This window comes from Aythya ferina, assembly GCF_964211825.1.
Source record: "Aythya ferina genome assembly, chromosome: 1".
NCBI lineage: Eukaryota > Metazoa > Chordata > Aves > Anseriformes > Anatidae > Aythya > Aythya ferina.
The window spans coordinates 110341520-110364989 of record NC_140296.1 but is presented as its reverse complement, the minus strand read 5'-3'; the positions used below and the strand labels follow the sequence as shown (position 1 = coordinate 110364989).

Below are 23470 nucleotides of genomic sequence, written 5' to 3'. Positions count from 1 at the left end.
CCCTTCCCGGGTAACCTGGGAGCCCTTTGGCCAATTTCACGCAAATCTGACGGGAGCAGAGAGCTCGCAGATAAGCGAGTTCCTACAAGTTTTGTGAAGAGGAGGTAGCTGAGTGCGAGGGGGTGCCGAGGACTGCAGAGACCCTTTTCTTCAAGGACTCTCGCTGTGTCTCCAAATTACCCTGCCAGCCACGGGAAAAGCTTCAGCTGAAGCTTCCAGTCGAATCATTAGCCTTGGAGACAGCCTCCCTCCTGATGGCAGAGGAAGCTAGGCTTCATTAAGTCCCTCGCTCTCGGGGCTGTTTGCTGGAAGTGGTGGCTTGGAGCCCTTCTGTTTTCTCCCGTGTGCTTGGGAGCAGCCCGCAGCGAGCAGCTGCAGCGCCGCTTCACCTGGTGCTTCGCCACGAGGCCTGCCAGAAACGTGCCGTGGTGGCCTCCACCCTGCACCATCTCCGTGGCCCTGTGACTCGCTCCAGTCCGTCCCTGTCTCTCTTGTACTGGGGGGGGGGGGGGGGGGCAGAACTGGACCCAGCATCTCAGGTGTGGCCTCACCAGTGCTGAGGGGAGGGGAGGCTTCACTTCCCTCCACCTGCTGGCAGCGCTGCTCCTAATGCAGCCAGGATGCCATCAGAGCCTCCTTAGCAGCAAGGGCACGCTGCTGGCTCATGTTCACCTCGGTGTCTGCCAGGATCCTCAGGGCCTCTTCTGCAGAGCTGCTTCCAGCTGGGTGGCCCCCAGCATGTGCTGGTGCCCAGGGTGGTTCCTCACAGGGAGGAGAATCCCGTCTGCCTCTCCTCCTTGTTCCTTGCTGATAGCATCATGTTATGAATGGTTGTCGGGGGAAGGAGTGTGCCTTTCTCCCAGATGGGAAACAATAGTAACGTAAATACTTCTACATCTCCTTTTTTTTTTCTTTTCCTGATTTCCCAAATACCAGAAAGCACCTGTCCTCCCTTTTGAAATGGGAGCCTCAGTAATTTGGTGACAACTGCTGGAAGTCTCTGTAGCATGTCAAACTAATAAATTACAGTGTAAGGAGCTGAAGAGTTCTGACATCTTAATTAGCAATCAGAGGCAGTAGGTAGCTGAAGAATCTCCCCGGATCTGTATCTGTCTTTCAGGGATGGTCTCTCACCGAATCATGGAGATTTTGAGAGGCAGCATCTTGCCGACAGTGCACCAGGAGGATCTGGGGGAAAATGGGAACTGCTGTTGTGCAGCCACGTTTTGCATTCTTGTGATCCTTTATGGTGGGGTGGGAAAACCGTTTTAAAGAAATGGATGCTTTTAGGCAGTACACTTGACTCCAGGGATAACTTAATTTACTGTTTACCTGAAAGCTGTTTCTGCTGAAGGAGAGGTACACGGTGGCAGCTTTGCCTTGCAAATTGGATGTTCTCTCATGATAATGGCCATGGCTGAGGGGCACAAATGCTTCTTCAGTGTGCCAGGAGGAAGCAGGAGAGATTGCTCTTGGCTGCATTCATTTCTAGTTATTACACTTTATAACTTTTTGCTGTGCTGCTTCTGCAGCAATATGTGCTTCAGAGGAGGTGGAGACCAGGTGCAGAGCCCATGCTGAAGGACACAGCTGAAGTGCAGGAGAAGGAAGTGTGCTTTGCAAGGCTGTGGGAGGGACGGAGGGGTGTGCAGCCGTGCAGCTTGCCATTAGCGCTTCCAGACTTCCTGTATCGAAGGGATTACATCTGTATTCTTAGACAACAAGTGATTTGGGGATGAGCGATTGATTCATGGTTGGTTTAGTATGAAGAGGCTCCAGCCCTAACCCAGAAGAAGCATGCAAGTGAAGGTCCTAGAGAGGCAGAGTGGTAAGGATGACATGGAGGAGGTCAGCAAAGTAAGAGGAACGAAATTCAATGAGTATAGAAAGATGGGTGAGAACCACTGGAGTTTCTCTTGGAAACCTCTTTTACCTCTTGGAGGTAAAAGGAGAGCGCTGCACTTGTGTGTGCTCCCTCCTTCCACTTGCTTCATATGAAAAGAGCAAGGAGCTTTCTTTTTCTTCAGGAAAAGGAAGTTCAAAGGAAGATAAGGAACCAAGCTCTCCGTGGATCAGAAGTATTTTGGAAGACTTCTTCATGAAAGAGAGGGATTTCTCTTAATGAAAGGCTGGGTAGTACATAGCATTTCCTTTTGTCAAGGATATTGTGAAGGTGAGATTTGGGACTCCACACTTTCTCTCCTGAGAGAGTATTTTAAACATTTGGGATGTTATGAGGTGAACTACAGCAATAATAGGGGCATTCTGTTGTTTAATATTGGGAAGGACTGCAGAGCGTGTAGGAAAATGAAAAAAGAAGTGATACTAAAACATTATTGACTGTGAAACAAAATGAGGTTTCTTATTGTCTGAGAATGAGTGATCACACAGGGAATAGTGTTTGACAATCCCAGGACTGACCCTGGCTGTTGAACATGTAGGACCTGAAGACTAAAGAAGGATAATAAAAAGAAATTCAGAGGCTGCAGGGCATAATGAACGATGTCAGAAATTTCCTGCCTAGCTTTGTCGTTCTAACAATGTCATTTTTCCCTCCCCTCCGGATAGGTTGGCAACGCAGACCATCTAAGAGTTCAGCAGCCTGAGACGTGTGTTGATACTGCATAGCTTTGATACTGGCACGACAATGCTGAATCTATTAGAGGTCTGGGACCACTACAAGAGATGCCAGAGTAAATGGTGTGTCCTGATGTGTATTTTAAGAGCTAAAGGAACAGAAGGAAAACCACATGTAACAGTCTTGGGAGATTGCACTTTTTGTGTGGGTCTACACTAAATCTTACAGCGAGTACCTGTGGTTGTGGCTTCAAAGCTTAGGCTGGGAAGGCAGTAATGAAACCATCACTGCTTTTCACTGGAAAATACAAAAGTAGGCAATACCTTGGATGTTGCAGCCAGGCCTCTGTAAATGCTGCTGTGTCAGTACGGTAGTGCTTAACCAGGCCTGGAAGAAGTGGTAGTGATAGAAGTCAGCAGGGTGTGTATTCAGTGTGCTGTTGGAAAGAAGAAGCTCCTAAGGATAAGACACAAGGAGCTGTGCAAGTTTTAAGTAATGCGTGGGCAAATCAACACTTCCTGCCTGCATATTCCCAATATAAATATAATCTGCCAGGGAGCTTCTGCTTGCGTATTTTTCCCATAATGATAAGGGTAGTGATGGAATGGTATATGGAGAACATGCTGACCCAAGAGCTGGGAAAGTCCTGTTCTGACCTTGGAGGAAGAGAAATGCTTGATTAAATAGGTTCTGTGCTTAGGGTAGAGCCCATCCTGCAAAACGAGCCTGTAGTGCTGCTTGAGCACTCTGCTGTCCTCTGGGGTTAGTCAAAACTGGAAGGAAACAAAATTCCTTTGGGGAACACGAGGATTTCAGATTACAAGGGAGTCTTCTCAGCATCTTTGCGGGAAAACAGTCAAACCATAATAAGTAGTGGGCATGTTGCACAAGGATATTTGAGCCCCCAACAGTTGCTTACCATTACAAATTCTAGCCAGCAGGACAAATTGGCTCAGTCTTTCCCTTATACCTCAGCATGTGATGTTATCATCCACCTTTTACATCAGGTACACCTCGATCCACCAACTTCCTCAAAGTCTGCGTGAAGTAAGGAGGCTGAGGACCACAGGCTGTGGGGCTTGGGGACCAATGTGCAGGGTGGATGTCCTGCCATCCTCTGTCCTTTTGTTAAAATGGGGTGTCTCCCTTTTCTCTTTATGCAGGCCTGTTTGGCTGGCTTCAGGGACCCAAACATCCAGACTTTTCAAGTTGTAGTAGATTAAAGAATAGTTTCAGAATTTAGCACAGCCAAATAGCCAAAAATCTACTTTTTGATGGGATGATTGAGAATGACAGAACTGTAAGAGCAGGAGATCTTGTCTCGTGCATCCCCCAGGACAGGCTCATTTCCACCTGTGGTATTCCTGAAGAAGTTAAATGTCTGTCAGAAGAAGCCCTGTTGTGAGACGCTTCACAGTTTCAGAGGCACTCTCTGGTGCCTCAGTTTCCTTGCTGCTGGGAAGTTAGAAATATGCCTAGCCCCAATGACCAGCTCTGGAGTCTGTACTCATCAAGTCCAGTTTTGATAACTGTCTTTTCCATATCCGATACTATGAATTACTCCTCCTTTCTTCCAGCATTTGTGGAAGTTGAGAAGTTGTAGCAATAGAAGTGATGTGTGGTTCAAGAATAAGCCATTCTAAGGCAATGTTTAAAACTAGCGTATTTTAATGTGCCTAATTATAGACACAGAGAAAAAACAGTTAGAGGAATGTGACATTCATATAATATGAGGTTTGCTTTAAAAAAAAAAAAATCACAAGGGCAGATCACATTTAACACTGTGCAGCTGTAGAATACCAATGCTGTGCTGTGGAAAGTAAGGAAGTCATCTGTCAATATAAGGACCAGATCTGAGAAGAACCAAAGGATGAAAAATGGCTCTGATCTTGGCAAGGGGGTTGGATGTCTGACTGGCTGCATAATTATACCAGAGGTACAAGACCTCTTTTGCAGTCAGAACTTGGGAAGCTAGTCACAGGCCAGAGCAATCTATGGTGATTAAAAGAAATGTCACCTCTTTCATATTTATTGAAAGCATTTTTCTTAAAAGACAGTAAACATCTGCTGTGGAAGTGAGTGGATGTGAAACAGAGCAGCAAGCGGAGATGAGTGAAAGCAGTTGTGTTGGAAGAACAAAGCTTCGTTGGCTGCTCCTGTCTCGTTTGCCTGTGCTTTGATATTTCCCTGCTGATTGTGATATTTCCATACCAATTATTGTATAAATTGTTCCTGGCTGACCTCTCCACTTAGCCATCCTTAGTTGGCTCAGCAGTGGGAGGAATTTGAATGAGGAATGAATAGCTGCTCGGCTCGGTTCAGGGAGGACAGTCCACGTGGTGGGGTGGTGGCAGGAGTGGAGGAGGAGGATATGGGATCAGGCACCCTTGGTAGCACAATTTAAACATCAAAGCAAGAGGGTGGAGGGTAGGGAAAGGACTGTTCTGCAGGTGGCTCCAGCCAGCCTTTCAGTACAGTCAACCGTCTTGGCATGACAAGAAATACATCAAGCACAAGACTGAATTTTCCCAGAACGAGGCTTCGCAGTAATAATGGTGTGCTGGGGGGAAGGCAGAGGGGCTTACCACATGTTTTCTTCTGATAGCATTGTTTCTTCCATCTGGCAGCAGGTTGCGGCGCGCAGAGATTGTCCCCGCTGTGACTTATTTATGCAAAAATTAAGCCCGAACCTAATTTTTATTTGTGCACGTTAAGAGGAGACTTCACAGAATAGCAGGTGCACATTGCTAGAAGACTACCTGGTTTTGGCGTCACCTGTAGTAGCAGGGTCTCCTGTAGAGACCACAACAGTCTTCAGCCGATGTGAATTAAGACGGCCGCTGGGGGATGTGTTATCAGTGGCTGGACAACTGTGAGCTTGGAAGAGCCTTCTTGAAACGAAACAGGGTTTTGTGGATTTGGGTTTTGCGGGGTTTGGGTCAGGGCTTGTGAGAACGGCCAACACACAGACCACTGCAGCTTGAGGATGCTCCTGCCCACCCTGCCATTCCCCACCGTGTCCTGCCCAGGAGATGCTGGCATGGCCTCACCAGAGGTGCTGCCTGCCTTCTTCGTGGTGCAAGGCAAAATTGTACAGGAGGTGGAGGGGAAGTGATAAATTAAAACTACCATTAATAAATCCATGTTCTTGAACAGTTTGAAAACACGGCTGAGTGTTTCCCTGTCTTTGTCGTGGCATCTCTTCTCCTCTGGCATCAGAGCAGGGTGTGGGTACACCCTCTGTGTCCTGCAGTGCTGGGCTGGGGCTGGTGGTGCTGAGCACAGATGGAGGAGCTGTCTGCTGGCATCAGCCTCAAGCTGAGTCCTGTGTCCTGCAGGGAGGGTCAGCTGCTCGCCCCTAAGCAAGCCCCTAACCCGCAGGAGGCAGTGGTGTGCTTGGCACTCGCACCTGCTCATGGGTGTATGCCCAGAGCCTCTCTCAAGCTAGGAAGGAGACATTTTAGCATAACTGCTCTTTAGCACTTGTGCCTGAATTGTCTTCATCGCTGGGGACTTCCTGCCAGCTCCTGTGGTCTAGTGCAGATGCTCATTTGTCATAGCCAAGCATGGTTTGTGCATGCTCCCCTTCCCTGCCCTCTGCATGGGCAGAGGTTCCTGCTGTGGTTCAGGGGTGTTTGGGGGGAGCCAGTTCAGCTGGCTGTGCTTCTAGAGAAAAAGCTGAAAGAGTGCATTACTTGCTCCTGTTGTCACATAGCCACTGCAGTCTGCAGACCAGGTGTGGCTGTAGTGCTGATGGGTACAGCTTGCGATTACACAGGTTGTGAAGGGGCATGAGAGCAGCTCCGCCAGGTCAGACTAAAGGACCACCTAGCTCAGTATGTCTCAAAAAAATATACGTAGGCTGGTTGCAGCTCATTTTTGGAGCCTCCTGGACCTGATGTGACCTACCTATATAGTAGTCCTTTTCCAAGTACTTGCTCCATCCCTGTTTGGAGCTGTGCAGGCTTTCCACGTGCACAGCAGACCTTCGTGAGGAGTTCCCCAGGTCAGCTGTGAGTTGCAAGGATGGTCTGGAATGAAACTGGATCTGACCAATCTTGGTTGGCAGGCCTTGGTTTTTAAACAGAAGGATCTAGTAAATGTTCCATTCTTGACCACTGTCTCCATGGCATCTGCAACTGTACAGACTTTTACCAGATCCTCTCAAAGGCATCTTTCTTTCCCAGGCTAGAGTCCTTTCCTGCCCCATCATTTCTTATGTAGAAACTGCTTCCCACCATTTATCATCCTTGTTGCTCTCTTCTGAAACCCTTCCTGTAAAACCTATAAATTTAACAAATGATAGCAGCGACAAAAGAAACCATAAATGTGCTCCGTGTGTTTGTGCAAGGGACAGTGAGAGGAGAAAGAGGAATCTCTTTTGAAGTGCTTTTTGTCTAGTAACTGTAGTCTGCAGCACAAAGTAGTTCTTAAGGAGAGTTTAAGATTAGCATGCAGTTCAGTTATTGACAAATACTGCCTGAGAGCCTCCGAGCAAAGGAAAACTGTTGTGAAGCTGCAGGAGTAGAAAAAGCCCCTCAAGCTACAGAATCTATTTGGTGTTCAGAGCTGTCAGCCCTCTACTTCTGGAAGATATGGAAAACATAAAGACATCTTTTAATTCCTCTCTAATGATTAGGGACCTAGGATAATACTCCTTCGAGGAGCATGAGTTTCTCTCCTGGATTAAAGGTACGGTGGCAGTGACTATTGCTATCTAAGATAGCTCGATGCAGCGTGGCGTGGTGCAGGCGTGGCCCATGCTTTCAGCAGCAGGGAAAGTGTTTGTGCAAGAGGTTCCTGGTCATGCGGTCCCTAATTTTTGTTTATGTTGGTGTGTCCGTGCTGTGGTAGAGTTTCTGTGCACATAGCTGTCTGTTCTCTCATTGTACCCACTAATCCATTGTGGTAACTCCTGGATCCATGTTCCCAGATAGATGCATGCCTGTTCTCTCAAAAGGGACCTGAAAGCCCACCGTCTTCCTAAAGAATAAACATTTGGCGCTTCCTGAAATGGGGCATCTTCAGGGTATTTCAGTGTGAGCACCCGACGGGACAAGTTACCTGAAAAACCTGAGCTCTGAGCTCTTCATGTCTCCACGTGGAGAAGTTAGCTCCTGCTGTAGTCAGTAGGCATTACTAGGAGGGTGTTGGTTTTAAGAAGAGAAAATAAGTGTTGAGTTAGAGCACTTCTGGGTGAAATGCCTCGCTGACAGGGATGCTGTGCGCGCCTTTCTTTCAGTGCGGGTTGAAGAGAGGCGTTGGAGCCTCGGCTGTGAGTCGGCACACGAATGCAGGTGACTCAGGCATTGTGCTTCTCCCCTGCCCTCCTGCTGAAGCTGTCCCTTTCCACCTGCCTTTCCAAAATGCTCAAGGTGAAGCTGTGGCCCCTGGAGCCCTCTGAGCAGGCTGTGCTGGGAGCAGGCATCTTCTGGTGCCTCGGTGCCAGCCGGTCTGCTTGTAGCATCACCTGGTGCCCCACAGCCACATGTCGCTGCCTGCTGCCTCTTCCTCACCCCACACACCTCCCTCTTCCAAATCAGGGCTCGGGAATGCCAGCGGAGCTGTGAAGAGCTGCCCAGCTCTTGTTTCACTTGTGCTTAGCTCAAAAGGCCCACAACAACAGCCCTCATCTGGAGGGGATGAGGATGAGGGAGCGCTTCCTCTGGAGCGTGCAGGATTTGCTGCCTTTTGGAAAAAAAGCAGATGCAAAAACCCATCATTTCTTATTAATTTTAAAGTAGCTCTTGGCTCGCTACCTCCTCCATATCAGCCCTTGCATTGTCAGTAAATTATATTGGATTTGCAATTAAAAGCCAGCTGTGCCAGTGAAGTACCAGCCAAATGCCAAACTTAACCGTCTCCTAGGCTTCCTAGGGGAGGTGTGGAGCATAAAACTCTTCCTTCAGTGAGCTCTTCTCTCGCTTCAAGAGGACAAGATAAGAGTTTAAAATGGGATCTCAGGCATATTATTTTTGCTAATCAAAACGCTTGCGCGCTAAGAAATGCAATTTGATATTGTATGTGCCTGGATAGAGCAATTCCCAGAGCTCGAGAACTGCCAAATGTGCCTTACCATGCAAGAAGTTAACCCTTTGGGGAGAGACCTTCTAGTGCTGCACGTCTGTCTCAGGCTGATTGTTTTGCTCCTTCCCTTTCTCAGCTGCATTATTTATTTACTTGAGAAGTGCTTTTTCTTTCTGTAGTGTGTGCTTTTTCGAAGCGTTGAAAAGCTCTCGTGCCCCTCAGTGCTGGAGCAGGGACTTGCGGCTCAGCCAGGGAAAAGCACCGTAGATGTGCCACATCTTGACCCTCTGGACGTGCACCCAGCTCAACCCAGTGCTGAGCCTCTCAATCTGAGAGGCTGAACAGAAACTTGCAGCAAGTTGTAGCAAAATACCTGGAGCTCTCCTTCCAGGCATGGTTTTTCCCACACCAGCTTCTCCTGTCCTTCAGTTTCGCAGGTTTCTAGAGCCAGGATGGGAAGCAGGATGCTTTACCGCCTCTTACATCTCTCCCTTTCCTCGGATCCACCAAGTAGGGCAGGGAGGTGAGGTATTGTGTGCAGGTGTGAGAGGGGAATGGAAGAGGAGGAATGCAGAAAGCAGGTCTCATAGCAGCATGACGGGTTGTAGGGTGACTGTCAGGTTCCCAAAAGCCACTGGCAAAGGAAGGAGGAGGCCCACCTTTGTGCTGGCTGTGAGGCTGTTGGGATCCTACCTGCATGCATCGGGGTGTGGAGATCCGTGCTGTGGATCCCTGAGGTCGTGATCTTGCTGGTGAGCTTTGGAAGGGCTGGTACATGTTCCTGATAAAGCGCTGTTTTTCAGCGGGATGGAAGCATTTCTACGTAAAAACAACAGTAGTGCATTAAAAGCCCACAATACAAGGTCATGCACTCAGCAGCTAAGATATACCCAAATGAGTGTTGTTTTGGCAACTTTCAGCTCCTGCCGCTGCATGTTTGCATGGTGGTGCAATTTTAATTGTCATTGCAGTGTACAGATACCCTGCTTGCAGCAAGGCTACACGTGCATACAGAAATTGTATTGTGAGCTGTCTTTGTGTGTGCAGTAAAGATCTCGTCCTTCCTGCTTTAAAAACAGTTCTTCACTTCAAAGGCTGTAGTGTTTGCTTTGTCCTTTGGCCTTTATGGGGAGAGAAGAGGCTGTCTGCTCCGTAGATCTTAGTTGTCTCTAGCAGTATCTATCCCCAGGATAAAGAGATTGTATGAAGAGCAAACAGTGTGGGAGCATTTGCCTCTGTTGTTCATCTCCCTGTTTGTTTCAGATGTGCTAGCTTTCCCCGTCCGTCTCTTAAATCACGTTATTTCATGAAGAGTAAAAAGAAACATAATTCGGACCAGCAGCAAGCTGAGCCCGAGTTAATAGTTTGAATTGCACTCCATCTGTTCAGCCGCACGGCCTGATGGACATGCTGAACCCTTTTTCACCATTTGCTTTAAGCTGGTAAGACCCATCTCTCCTGGCTCCCATCCAAGGTGTCTGTCGAGAAAAACTTTGTCTGGACACTGATGTCCAGAGGGCGGGATGGAGCCAGTAATCCTCCCGATGCCTTTGCTTGCAAGTTGCTGGCTTTTGAAGGATAAAATTCTTCTCTGGACTTGAGCATTGTTGTCGAAAATTAGAGAGGGAAAAAAAAAAAAAACAAACCCGATGTGTGTGCGCACAAACACACGGAGGATGAAATTTGCAAACGTGATTATGCAGGACCTGCTTTAAATCGGCTTATTGCTGTTTTATGATGGCAAGCAAGCAGTCACAGAAGCCAGGGTGATTGGCCTCGCCATGTGCACATGCTGCTGGTAACTCAATAACCGATGAACACCCACCGTGGTCTCCAGACCTCCAGCCTTTGATGTAGCAACAAACAAGATAGATTGCTGTAATTTATCCTGCCCCTGGAGGGCTGTGCTGGTAATGTGCCATGAGCCCAAGGGCCAGCCATCCATAATCTGTGTAAAAATACAGCAGATTGCAGCCGCCCCGTCTTTGTTCAGAGCTGCAAGAGTTTGCGTGCGCGCAGCGCGCGGTGCTGGGGCTCGATTTCCAGCAGCCAGGGGCGGTGAGCCTGAGAGTGTGATGTGCCCACTCCCTCCATTAGCTTTAATTGTTTTTGTTGTGTACTAAATATACTCCTTTCGAATAGACTTGGAAAGGCAGCGCTGGAAACGCGGTATTCCCCACTACGCCTTCACAAGCGTGACTGAGAAGCTGGGAGAAGGCAGGCACGCTGGGTTTCGGGGGAAAACAATGGGATTTTGTACCAGCTGGAGGTCTTGCCGAGGGAGGAGGGCTGCTTGTGGCCTTGCTTCACGTGGCCTGAAACCCAAGGAGGGTGAGAGCGGGGTAAAACAAATCGGGAGCTGTACGGTGAAGGGGCAGAGTGGCTCATGGGGGTGGCTGCTGGGGTGCATGGCCCTGCTCAGGGCATGGTCCCCCCCGCAAAGCCCTGTCCTGTGGGCCCACCATGCCAATTTGGTGCCTTGCTGGCCAAACACCGGCACTGTGGAGGCCTTCTGGTGCCTGGCCCTTATGTATTTGGGGGCAGGCGTGTGGGCTGCCTGCTGAGGAGTAACGCTGGTCTCTCTCCTCTTCTCTCCTCTCCTCCTGCAGGCCTGGCCTCGGCCCAGCGGCACGTGGCGGTGCAGGAGGGGCCCCTGTACCGCACGGAGGGGTCCCACGTCACGCTGTGGTGCAAGGTGAGCGGCTACCAGGGCCCGGCCGAGCAGAACTTCCAGTGGTCCATCTACCTGCCCTCGGCCCCCGAGCGTGAGGTGCAGATCGTCAGCACGGCCGACCCCTCCTTCCCCTACGCCATCTACACGCAGCGGGTGCACAGCCGGGAGATCTACGTGGAGCGGGTGCAGGGGGACGCCGTCCTGCTGCACATCAAGGAGCTGCAGGACCGGGATGCCGGCGAGTACGAGTGCCACACGCCCAACACTGACGAGAGGTACTTCGGGAGCTACAGCGCCAAGATGAACCTCGTGGGTAAGCTCTCCTGGTGGCAACGAGGGCAGCGGGGTGTGTTACCCAGCCGGGGTGCAGCAGACCCCGTGGGTGATGTAGACCATGCAAGCTGTTGTAAAACGCGTCGGTGAGGGAGAATGGGAGCAGAAAGCAGGCAGCACGGTGGTGTAAATTACAGAAAGTCATTGTACAGGGACACGGGAGAATTCAGGACTTCTCTAACAAGGCATCTACAAAGCAGAGAAACCAGGCAGTGAGGAAGGCATAAAGCCATGGCTGGAAGCAGGAGGGGCAAGGGCTGATTGATGCAGACAGAGAAAGGCTGCTCCAGATGGCACAGCAGAGAGCTTTGTGCCAAAGGTGGCAAAATAGCAGGGCAGGGAAGAGAGGAGCAGGAATGAGCGGTGTGTAAAGGGAGCAGCAGAGACCGTGGTGTTGGAGCTCTTTGATGGGGCGCTGCTGAACGAGTCCTGAAGCCAGCACACCAATCAGATTGAGCTGTCTGTAGATGAATGTGGGGGAGTTGGGTGCCTTTTTTTTTTTTTTTTCCTGTGTGTTAGAAAAATCGAAAACAGGTTCTATAAGATTCGAAGTAATTCCATAGCACCTCTCTGACTAGCTTCTTTGACCTTTTCAAGCTGCAGCTTGCTTTTTGTGTCTCAAGATGGAATTGGATTTGAAGTCTCTATTTCAGCTAACAGCGGTCAAATAGCTTCCATCAAACTTCTTGGCTGAAGGACTCCTAGAGGAGTTGCACTGTAGGAGATGATAAATTCAAACACACAGACAGCAGGCTTGCTTTCTTTAGGAGACGTTCACAAGTCTCCAGGTGTCCGCAGGCCTCCCATTTAGAAACCAGGTTGGCATTATCCAGTCTGATCTGGGTGTTGCCGATGAAGACAATAGTGTTGACGCAGGAAAATCCTTGTGAAAGGAGCTGAGGTGTGGGTTCAAATCCCAGTAGCCCTTCTTCGGGTTGTGCCATTGCCTTGGCTGCGTCCTTTCAGAGATGTCAGCAAAATCACTCTCCCACCTGGTGTCCCAAAGTGGAGAAGCCCCAAGGGCTGGGGTTATTTTGGTGCCTGCCTTCCCACTTACTGTCAGCGAGCAGCTCCCTAAGTCAGGAGACCGACGCCTAAATACTCTTACTGTAGTTAGGTGACTTGCTTTGGGTGTCTGCATTTGTGGTTCCCCATTCAAATAAATCTGAGTCAGTGATAGCCCATGAGAGATGGCAGAGTGCTCTGGGAGCAGTTGGTCTGCCCCAAACAGGGCTGTCCCTCAGCCTGCTTGGCTTTTTGGCATCCAGGTGAGCAGGCACCCTGTCTATCCCAGTACCAGATGCCTGCCCACCGGTCAGAGCATCTCTGTGGGGCCAGGCAGCACACGCTCTAGCTGTTTCTGGTGGTTTGGCTGTCAGCTACAGGTCGTGGGTTTTCGGGACAGCTTCACTGCTGCAGACAGTATTCAATAAGAACTACATGAGTGCTAAATGAGAGTTATTGTTCTCATTTTCTCAGAAACAGAACCAAACTTTTTTTTTTTCTTTCATCCAGTTATGAATTTTTAATTGACTCATTAGATTGAGTGTCTCTTTTTTGGCAGCAGAAAAGCCTGGAGGGAGACAGGTTTGTTAGCATCTTTATTCTCTCCGTTTATGTGTGAAATGGATGGCTTTGGAGCAGTGTTGATTTTAGGCTTGCTGCTCTGGGAGCTTTGAGTTGCGGTGCCCCGTGGTTTGAGGGAAGATCTGAAGGAGGAGTTTTCCTCTTTTTCACACAGGCAATACAAGCCTATGGTGGGGGAGGTTTGTGGGGGCTGTATGGGGCACCAGTGCAGATTTACATGCGGGGCTGCTCTCAGCACCAGGACGTCTCGGCTTGCAGCAAGTGGCTGGGATGTATCTCTGCTCTTCCCATCTGAGCAGCATAAAGGGCTCTGCAGTTGCTAAAAAATAGACTTGGTAGGTGGTTGGGTTTGAAAATATATTTCTACCCACCTTAAGAACAGTAAGCATGGCTAGTTGTCCCTCTTCCATTTTTGGTGTGTCCTTACAAGGTTCATTCTTGTTCAGAATCTGGTGCTGCTCTGAGAGCCTGGTGTCCCTGATGATCTGGAGTGAGAAATGCTCCCCAGGCACTCTGTGGGACTCTCATCTCCACTGATCTGAATTGAGGCATACAGCACAGGCACTAATCTCAGCTAAGGTAGAAATGAGGACAGTAATGTGGTTCAAGGGCTTTCTGTCATAGGGGAGCATATATCAACGCTTAATGCTTTTTGCCAGTCTTCATTTCCATTGCTTCAAAAACAAGTTTCTGCCTCTGTCTTCCTACCCCCTTTATCATCTCCTCTTGACTGGAGTCACTGGGAAGGAGGGTTTATGCCCAGCGTGTGAGATGTGCTGGAAGGAGGAATTTAAGACATCTCACATGAATTGCAGGTGCTGAGGGAGGCAGCAAAAAAACAGGTGCAGCTCTGCAGGATGTTGTGGAACCAAGGCCTTGTGATTGATTTATGAGAAAGGATTAGCCCACGTACAAAGTCTGCAGCTCCATTGTTTGCCTTGTGAGTAGAGCTGATAGACTTCAGTTCCCCAAGGCTGATAGGAAATTGCTGAAGCTAGTTTGTGCTTTTTGACTTCGGGTGAGGAGAAGAGGTTTTTAGATCAGACGAATGTTGTCCCACTCATCTAACCTAAACACGTTGCCTAAGCAAGATGTTGAGGCAATATCTGCCGACAGAGGACAGAGAGAAAAATCTGGAGAGCAAATCTTTATGTAGGTTAGGAGCATCTTTCTTTGGGTTTACTAAAGAGAGAGCCAGGGTGTTTACCTTGGGGCAGGCAGCTAGTGCTGAGTGAAGTGAATTCTTCTTGTAGTGGCTGAAGAAACTGGCTGCTTGCAGAAAGTTCACCCATGGGGCTCCTACGTAACTGATGGAGATTCTGGCTTTGCAGTTGATTTTGGAAGACACTTTGACATATTGAAGAGAGTTTTTTTCAAAACTGCATCTATTAAATGGAAGAGTGTAAGGACCTGACTGGCAATTACATGCTGGTCCTGACCTGCTGCTTGTGCTAGCTGTGAGGAGTACATGGGCTGCTCCTTCACTGTTTGCAGAAGTTGAGGTTGATGAGGAATTTGCAGGTGAAGGAAAGCAGCATCCCAGTAACAGAGCATCATCACTGGCAGGACAGAAGTATTTTCCAGACTGCCATGACCGTATCCTTGTCTTAATACCTCCTGAAATGTGGGCAGAAGAGGTTTCTGTGCAGTAACTTAGGTGGTGAAGCCGCAGGGGTGCTGTGCAATCTGAGATTTTGGTCCCTGCTTCTCATCTTATGTTGATGGGTAAATAAACTTGCGTTTTGCTGTGGGGTAGAAGTGAGCACATGGCAGTTACTTCAGACTGTGTGAGTCACTGCAAATTTGTACTCCACTCTGTATCTGCAATGAGTTGTTTGTGTGCCTGTATGCTACTTAGATAACAGCACAGAGGCCCAGGTCTAACCTCTTCAGAAGTTTTAGACTTTTATCTCAGTGTTTTTCTTATCTGTGCTCCAAAAAACATTGAGCTCTTTTTCAGAAAGTAAGTGATTTGAGGGAAGAAATCAAGCTTTGAGGTTTTTTCTTAAGCAGGTAGTAGCAGAGTGGGAGAAAAGCTTTCAAAGCACTTGAGGAGGTGGCAGCTCTTGTACTTCTTACTTCTGGGGAAGCAGCTGTGCAGCATCAATCTTAAACAAGGTAAAGTAAAAAAATGAAAGGACTTGGGACAGGGAGAGGCAGAGCAACCTCCAAAGTACTGCAGAGTGAGGAGGAGCAATCTTGGTGCAGACCCGAGAGCCAAGCAGCGCTTGGTCTCAGAGGTGGGCAGGAGCTGCAGTGCAGGTGGCTGGTGCCTGCAGGGACGGTCACTGGCATCCCTTTCCTGCCAGGCTTGGGTGAAAGACAGGCAGAGAGGGTTAGCACCAGGTAGGAGCTCTTTGGTGGCTCCCCCATCCACCCTCAGACAGGACACGCTTCTGCTCTAGGACCATGCAGGCTGGTGCACTGCTCTCAGCACTGTTCCTCATGGCCCTGCCTGGCTGTGGCCACCCTCAGGGGCTGGGTGTGTGTTTTTGGCAGGCAGCCTTGTCAGGTCTCATCTCCAAATGTGGAGCCGCCTGCATTGCTCGAAACTCTCCACAGGCCAGAGCTCAGTCTGTGGGGACTCAGTGCCCTTTGGAGTGTGTTGCAGGGTTCTTCCCTGCACTTGAGCTGTGGGCCCAGCCCCAAGTCCATGCCTGCGGTGGGAAGGGTGTCTGAGAGGCTTTCACAGAATTACAGCGTGTTTGGGGGTGGCAGGGACCTCTGGAGCACATCTCGTCCAACCCCCTCCACAAGCAGGGCCACCTGGAGCACGTTGCATGGGCCCATGTTCAGGTGGCTTGTGATGATCTCCAAAGAGGCAGACCCCACAACCTCTCTGGGCAGCCCGTGCCAGTGCTTAGTCACCCACATGGTAAGGAGGTGCTGCTAATGTTCATCTGGCACCTCCCGTGTTCCAGTTTGTGACAAGTGCCTCTTGCCCTGGCACTGGGCACAACAAGCTTTGATGGAGCTGGAGGTAGAAGAAAGATTTATACAGGCCTGACACTTTGTGTTGGAAGGGAAGGAGATGAGCGTGTCTCGGATCTGCTTTTCTGAGAGAAGAAGGCTGTTCTCTTCTGTTGAACTTGCAACCAAAACCCTCCAGAACTTATCTGTGCAGAGCCAAGGGGGATGTAACAGGCAAGAAGAAAAAAATGAACTTTTATTGCCCGTAACAGCTGCGGCTGCTTGTTGCCAGCAGCTTCCCCCCTTCGATGCGAAGTGCTGCCATACGTGGTGTGTCTGCGCACAGAGCAGAGGGAGGGTGTTATCTCACGGCTTTGCCGCGCTGGGGAGAGCAGCAGCTGCTCCTGGGGACCCGTGGGGCTCACCGTGAGAGCTGTTACTGCCGCTCACGGGGGGCTTGTGGACCTCGCTGGCTGCGAGTTTACTCCACTTGTCAACTTGGCTGAAGGTGGCTTTCCCTGAGGGAAGTATTGGGGAGAAAGAAGGCGATCATGCAGACAAGGATCTACTGGTTTTGGTAGAAGTGTTCACAGCCTCTTCCTTTTTTTTTAACCTCTTCTCCTGAGAGACAGGGGAAAGTGTTGTCACACATGCTAGCAGCTTATGCTCAGAGGAGGACAGAGAGCAGGCTCTTTGCAGCAGTGCATAGCAGAAGGACAAGCAACAAGAGACAAAAATTGAAACGAGAGGTTCAGACAGCCCTGAGAAGTTGCGTGGCCTCCACTTCTAGGAGTTTTCAAGCCCTGACAGGATCAGGCCCAGAGCAACCTGGTGTGACCTTATAGCCAACTCTGCCTGATAGATGACCCTGCCAGAGGACGGGGTTTGGACTGCAGACCTCAAAGGTCCCTTCCACCCTGCACTGTCCCATGGTCTTGTGGAGCTTCACGTGGCTATGGGGTAGTAGAAACCAGTGTTAGGCACCGATTTGCATGGAAAGGTGAAGAGTGGAATATAGTGGTGATGTCAGTGCTAAAAAAAAAAATGGCATAATGTGGGCAATCACAGAATAGCAAAGACCTATTGTATACACACACATTATTTTTACCAGGATATTCTTGTATGTCATGTTTCTTATTTCTTTTGAGAGGTTGCAGGAGTTTATCGCTCCACTTTGGTGTGTAAAGGTAGAATTTGGGGATTCTAAGCTCAGGTTTCCCAGTTTCTCTGAGGCCATCTCGATGGCTCTGCTACCTCCACAATCTATGTGTATGTTTTATTTAGCCAAGAAGTCAGATAAGCAAAGGAAGTTCGAGGATTGGTTATCGCTGAAATTCCTGCTTTGTGAGTTATATTCATCTTTGCCTGTTCGGGCTTTGCTTGTTGCAGTAATTAGTTCCCCAGAGGAGTAAAATGTCCTTTGCTTTCAAATTCCCCTTTAGCTGACATAAAAAAAAAAAATTCAAATACCTTCTCCTAGGTGGTCCTTTGCAGCTAGACACGGCGTATTTTGTTCTTACCATCCTCCTTCACATGACTAAATCTCTCTGTAGTAGTCTTGGAAAAAAAAATAGACCTATACTGCTCTGCTTTTTTTTTCCTTTTTTTTTTTTTTCTCTATTCCTGCTATGTATGGAGATAGAGTGTTTGTTAACTGGGGAGGGATGAGGGTGGGTAAACACATTTACCCCTAGCGATTCCTATGGGTACAGCCTGGGCAAAGGCAGCAGCAAACCAGAGCACCCAGTTTCTGATGCTGGGGGGCTGGAGGGCTCCAGGTTTTGGGTCCTGCCCTGCACCATGCTGCCAGCTCGCTGCATCTTCCTGAGTATGGCCCCCCCTTGTCTCTCTCACCGCTTCCCAGCTGGTAAAATTAGGGATAATAGCATACAAGCCTTTCACAAAGTCTAAGCTAAATAATTGTAAAGTGCTTTGAGCTCCTCAGATAACGGGAGTTAGAAACAAAGGCTTATATTCCTGCTCTGCCTGGTAATGATCCTGAACAGGATTCATTTCCAGCCCTGCCTAGTCGTTCCTGATGCCCTGGAAGCAGAGCTGTGCTCCAGCTCACATGGTTTTGCCCCTGGGGATGCTGTGGTGGTAGCAGGAGCTGCCTTGCCAGGGGGCAATGTGCCCCTGCCAGCTGTAAAACTGCTGGTGGGAGGAGGGCACTAAGACCCATTTACATTTCCAGGCAGGCTCTCTCTTTTAATCTTGGCTTTAGCTGCGGACAATCTGGCAATGAATTGCATGGGCTAGTTCTTCCTTGGGCTTTTTAAAACACCTTTTTGTAGATACCTTCCAGGCTCTAACTGAAATCTTATAACAATATCTTTAAGTGTCCTTACATTGCTAGAGAAGGCTCGCTTATTATGATGTGTATCTTTATCTTGTCTCCTATTGTTGTTTTTTCCTGCTAAACACTTCCAATTACTCCTGTTTTGTTGCAGCATGCGGTCTCCTATTCTTTCACATTGGAATTTCTTGCCTGATTTTTACTTCTTTATTATTGTATTACGTGATATTCCTTCTCTACTTCTTTCTCTACTTCTATTTGTGCAGGCAAAATGGAACAAATTTTAGGTGGACCATACCTGAAAAAATGGAAAAAATCCATTGTATCTACTCTCCACTTTCTTTGTGTTTCGTTCCCCCCCTTCCTTATCTTCCTGCCCTGTCCCTCAAAACCACAGGCAACTCGGTGACACGACATGTTGAGCTTTCAGCTGTGGAACTAATTCTTTCTTTGTTTTCTCATCCACCTACCCATTTCTGGGAAACCTGGCGTTAGACACATTTGGGGCACATCACTGCATTCCATATGTTTCTCCTACACTGTCCCTTTTGAGGTAGGGGCACATCCTAAAATGTACGTAGGAAAAGGTTTACACTGTGAACGTGTGTCCTTTTTTATGCCTGTCTGTTCACTTGTACATAGGCATTGTAAGAGAAAATGTATTTTAAAATGCATTTCTAAAAATGGAAATGAACACAGACTCAGGCAATTGCACAGCCCTCTGCTCTCAAATCTAGCCTGGTCTTTAAAATGCACCCTCTCACTTCGAGACTTATGATGCCTTTTACTTGTCATAAAGGGAAGCGCAGAAGCCCAAATGCTACCGTGCCTTCAGACTGTAAAGAATTGCAGCGTTTTGCTCGGGTAGGTTTCTGTGCGGTACTGAGCCTGAATAGTAAAGTCGAATCAGTCGGTTAAAATGGTGTTTGAAAGCCAAAAGAGCCTGCAGAAGCCTGCTTCCAGGAGGCTCAGGGCTTTCACCTCCAGCCTGGTCTCTCACTGGCTCCGGTTGATCATTGCTTTATGGGACCATGGGTCTCATCCTTCCTCTGAGCGTCCTGGGTGCCAGCTGCCGTGAGATGAGCTGCTGCTAAAGCAACGCGCATTGTTAGCCCGTGTTGCCTGTATCGCTCGTCCTGCCAGCTCTTCTCCCGCGTGCTTTGCCAGTTCCCAGTAAAATGGAGTATTTGGTAGTCCTGAATGGCCTGCTTTATTTATAGGATGCCTCTCAGTCCCTGGTTGTGAGAGGAGCAATGGGTGGTATAGGCTGCTTTTGTAGATTGCCGGTAACATCTAGGTGTTAAGTGCTGATAGGAGGGAAAGAATGGCTTTAAGGTGTGATAGAAGAATCTTTAGCCAGGGATCTTGGTGCATTTGAAGGCCAGCTCTAGCACAGCTGGATTACTTGGGATTTTAGTCATCCTTTCCAAGCGGGTGAACTCGGTGTGTGAGGGAGCTCCTTCAGGTCAGCATCTGCTTGCTAATCATGGGAAGCCAAAGACCGTCTGGTGTCAGAAGCAGTCTGATGCCACCTCCCGTCCTGAAATTAGCTTACCTCCTGTGTGCTCTGGGCTGCCCCCAGTCTCCTTTCCCCAAATGAGGGAGGGCAATGGAGGCTCTCACACTTCTTCTGGCTGTAATAACAGCCGGGATGGATGGCAGCCAAGGGGCACCATCTCTTCCGCTTGTGCACACCTGCATGTGACAGGTATGGGGACATCCTGGCAGCTCTCTGCCCTGGGGACCCTCTCTGTGCCTCACCAATGGACCCTGCTGGCAGCTCTGCTGGGCTGACATGTGCAGGATGCTCTGCTCCCGCGCCTCTGGATGGGCTCTGGGCGCTGTGTGGGGAACGCGGTAGAGGCGAGCGCAGCTGGCAGCATATGGCAGCCGTCCCCGCTCGTAGCAATTGCTCGGTGAACTCTGAAAGTGGAGGACGGAGCCTGCAGCTCCAGCCAGCTGCAGCGCTGAGAAATCCCATAACGGAGCCGGCCGCTCTTCTGTTACCAGCAAAAATATTACATTCCTCTTTGCCCATTTTTTTTTTTCCTGCTGCTTCCCTGGGGAGGTTTTGCTGTGCTTGCTCCTTCCTCCCACTCCTCCTTTTTCATCCATTTTCCCTCGGGGATTGCTTTGTTTGCTCTCTGATGCCAGTCCCCTCGATTGGGTTGCTCTGCGTTCCTGTCGGTCTGCTGCCCGGAGGGTCGAGGGCAGCTGCTCCTGCTGTCAGTCCCAATGGTTTTCTCAGGTGGCATTGAAGGTAGGTCTGGTGGCGAACGGCAAAGCCCCAGGTGCACTTGGGCACTTGCAGGGCTGTGCAGAGGCCTAAATATCCTTTAAAATCTCAGTCCAGTGTGACTGGCAGAAGGTGATGTGTGCTTGTTTGCTTTCAGCCTCCAAGCCTATTTAACCCAACATCTGCCTGCCTCCATGCTTCCAGCTGTGGATGGGAACAGGAGAGCAATGCTCCACAGCAGGCTGTGAGTCCTGGGGCTCCCTGCCCTTTCCTCCAGCCCCTCCAAAGCCTGGTGGGACGGGCTGTTCCCCCTCCTCTGCCTCCTGCCATGCGGCATGGGTCCGATGCTCCTGCACAGGAGAAAATTCTTGGGGTGCTGAGAGGGATGCCTGACCTGGATGGGGATGGGGCTGCCTCTCAGTATGGAGAAGCTGGGACGAGACATTTTCCATCTTGACTCTGTGGCTGCCCTGCCAGTTTAGCCCTATAACAGTTTTACAATCTTTATCTGATATAGGTTTAAGAGGATTTCCCTGGGCGCAGTGGGATTATTATAAGTCAGAGAGCAGTCTCCAGCTGATATTCCTTCAGCAAGTATTTATTTTAAGTGGGTTTAACTGTATTTAATTTTTTTTTGCATGGGTTATAAGTAAATTGTTTACATTATTAGAAAAGTAGAGCCTGGATAAAGCAAAGGAATGTATTATTGCTTTCCAGTCTGGGGGTGGTGGAAGGAAAGCAGCAGCTGGAGGTGGGGAAAGAAAGAAGATAACAGAGTAGTGCTGGGGGAGATGTAACATTATTCCACGCGGCACTGATTAGTAATGCTGCCAAACAGCTGCTTGTAAGTAGGAGATGTAATGGGGAGGAGAGCTGCGGGCTATGCACATCACTTGAGGAGGGGGTGGCATCTCCCCACCTCCGACCCCAGAGCCAGCCATGTGTCTGGGGTTTGGTGCAGCTGGCTGCCTGCCTCAGCCCCACATCATGGTTATGTGGACATGTTGCCCCCACTGTAGGGTTTCCCTGCCACCTTCAGAAGAGAAGAGCAGCGGGGAACCATGGTGTGCAGCATCCCTAGCCCTTGGAGTGCTCCAGAGGATCCTGACGGGAAGGGAGGGATCAGCCGCCCCTTTGCCATCAGCAAGAGATGTTTCTAGAGAGCCCGCAAAGGGAGCAGAGCCCAAGCTAGAGGGCTGAGTCTGAACAAAGGTGCTTTACAGTGCTGAGAGGACTGTGGTTTTGCCTGTACTTTGCTTTCCTCCCCATCTGAGCGCTGAGCGAGCCTCTGCCACAAGCGATGGGTGTTGGCTGTGCTGGCACTAATGGGACAGATGCTTTGCAGTGTCTGCTCCATCCCGCTCCAGTTCCTTGACTCTCTCAACAGATTGAGCCCTGCAGGGCTTTATTCCTTACTGCTTAAAATGATAACTCAGGGCTCCACAAAGAGATGTTGTAGTAGGGATTGCTGCCTAGGGAAGGTGCAGCACAGTGGGCAGGATTTTCTGGTGAGAGGTGCCTCTGTCCTGGGTATGGTGTGAGAAAAGCACTTGCTTTCTCAGACCTTGTCATTCTCGTTTTTACCTGCCTCTTTGAGAGAGCAAGGCATTTATAAATCCGTTCCTTACCAAACACGTGTCACAATTATAACTTGTAGTGCCAAACGTCTTCTCCCAGAAGGTCAGAAGGTGTGGAGTCTGGGTTGCGTACTGCTTCGTGTGCTGCGTGGAAACCCCATGTGGTTCCCGAAGCAGCAAGCTGATGTGCTTTAGAGGTTTAATTAAGAAGGTTAATATGAGGCTCTCATTAAATTAGAGGGTTAATGTGAGGCGCCTGAGCCTTGTTATCCACTGAAGAATTGCATCAGTGTGCTGCAGATGACCACAGGCCCTCTGGCACTGCGTTGTCACCTTTTGAGCTCCCTCAGGTGTACAAATGCCACCTGTCCTCTGACACAATGCCTTGCAGAATGGCAGGTGACATTTGTGCATTACGGATGGCCCACCTGGCAGCGCCGGGCTTGAATATAAGGAGGAGAAAGCTGGAACAGAGCTCAAACCTGTGCAGAGCTCAGCTATCGAGTAAGCAGTCAGGAGCAATGCCAGCCACCCAAAAAGCCCTGCTTGAGCTGTTTGGCAGCCGAAGCCACTTGAACACTGAGTAGCTGTGGCCCTGGGGGATGAGGGGATGTCCCTGCGCATGAGGGACTACTGCCTCCAGGCTGGTTCCTGGGGTACAGGATCCAGGACTGCTGGAGACATGGGCACCACTTCCAGCAGGCCTTTTGCTGCAGGGACCATGTGGGGGCTCTTTCCCCACCCTTTTCATGTGTCCTTCAGCAGTGCCCTAGTGGCTGACTCAGGCTCTTGACCCCAGAGCAGGCAAGCAGGGTTTCAGTGCAGTCTTCCATCAGGGCCATCGGGATGCAGTAATTACCTTTGCACTGCCGCCCACCCTTTCTTCCTCTCCCCTTGTGACTGGGAAGTAGGAGGCAGAGCCGGCACGCTTTGAGGAGCTCCTTTTGAAGTGACTTTATGAGTAACGCGGGCTGGCGAGCGGTGGGTAATGAGATGCCGGCACTCTTTGCTCTCAGATCATTTCCACTCCCCTCTATCAGTGGCCAGAGCGGCGTCTGCTGCCTGCTCATCCTCAGAGACATGAGGCTTGTCAGATCTCATCTGCTTCAAGAGGCATCTGACAAGGGCCTGATGTCGACAGAGAGAAGGGGAGAGGAGGAATTGGGAGACTGTAGACATGGTTGGGTGGGTGCCTAGAGTCGCATCCGTGGTGTCCCGCTTAGCCCGGGCCTGTTGCTTTAGAGAAGTGCTG

General features: G+C 49.6%; 1 protein-coding gene across 2 annotated transcripts in view; it reads left to right on the top strand.

Annotated features, from left to right (window-relative positions):
* The window catches only part of IGSF3 (immunoglobulin superfamily member 3), an 83461-nt gene that overhangs the window by 13034 nt on the left and 46957 nt on the right, over positions 1-23470 (top strand). For both annotated transcript variants that reach the window (XM_084527145.1, XM_084527144.1), the window contains exon 2: positions 11215-11592. In XM_084527145.1, coding sequence (XP_084383271.1) covers positions 11215-11592 — 378 coding nt within the window. The remainder of the gene's footprint in view (positions 1-11214; positions 11593-23470) is intronic.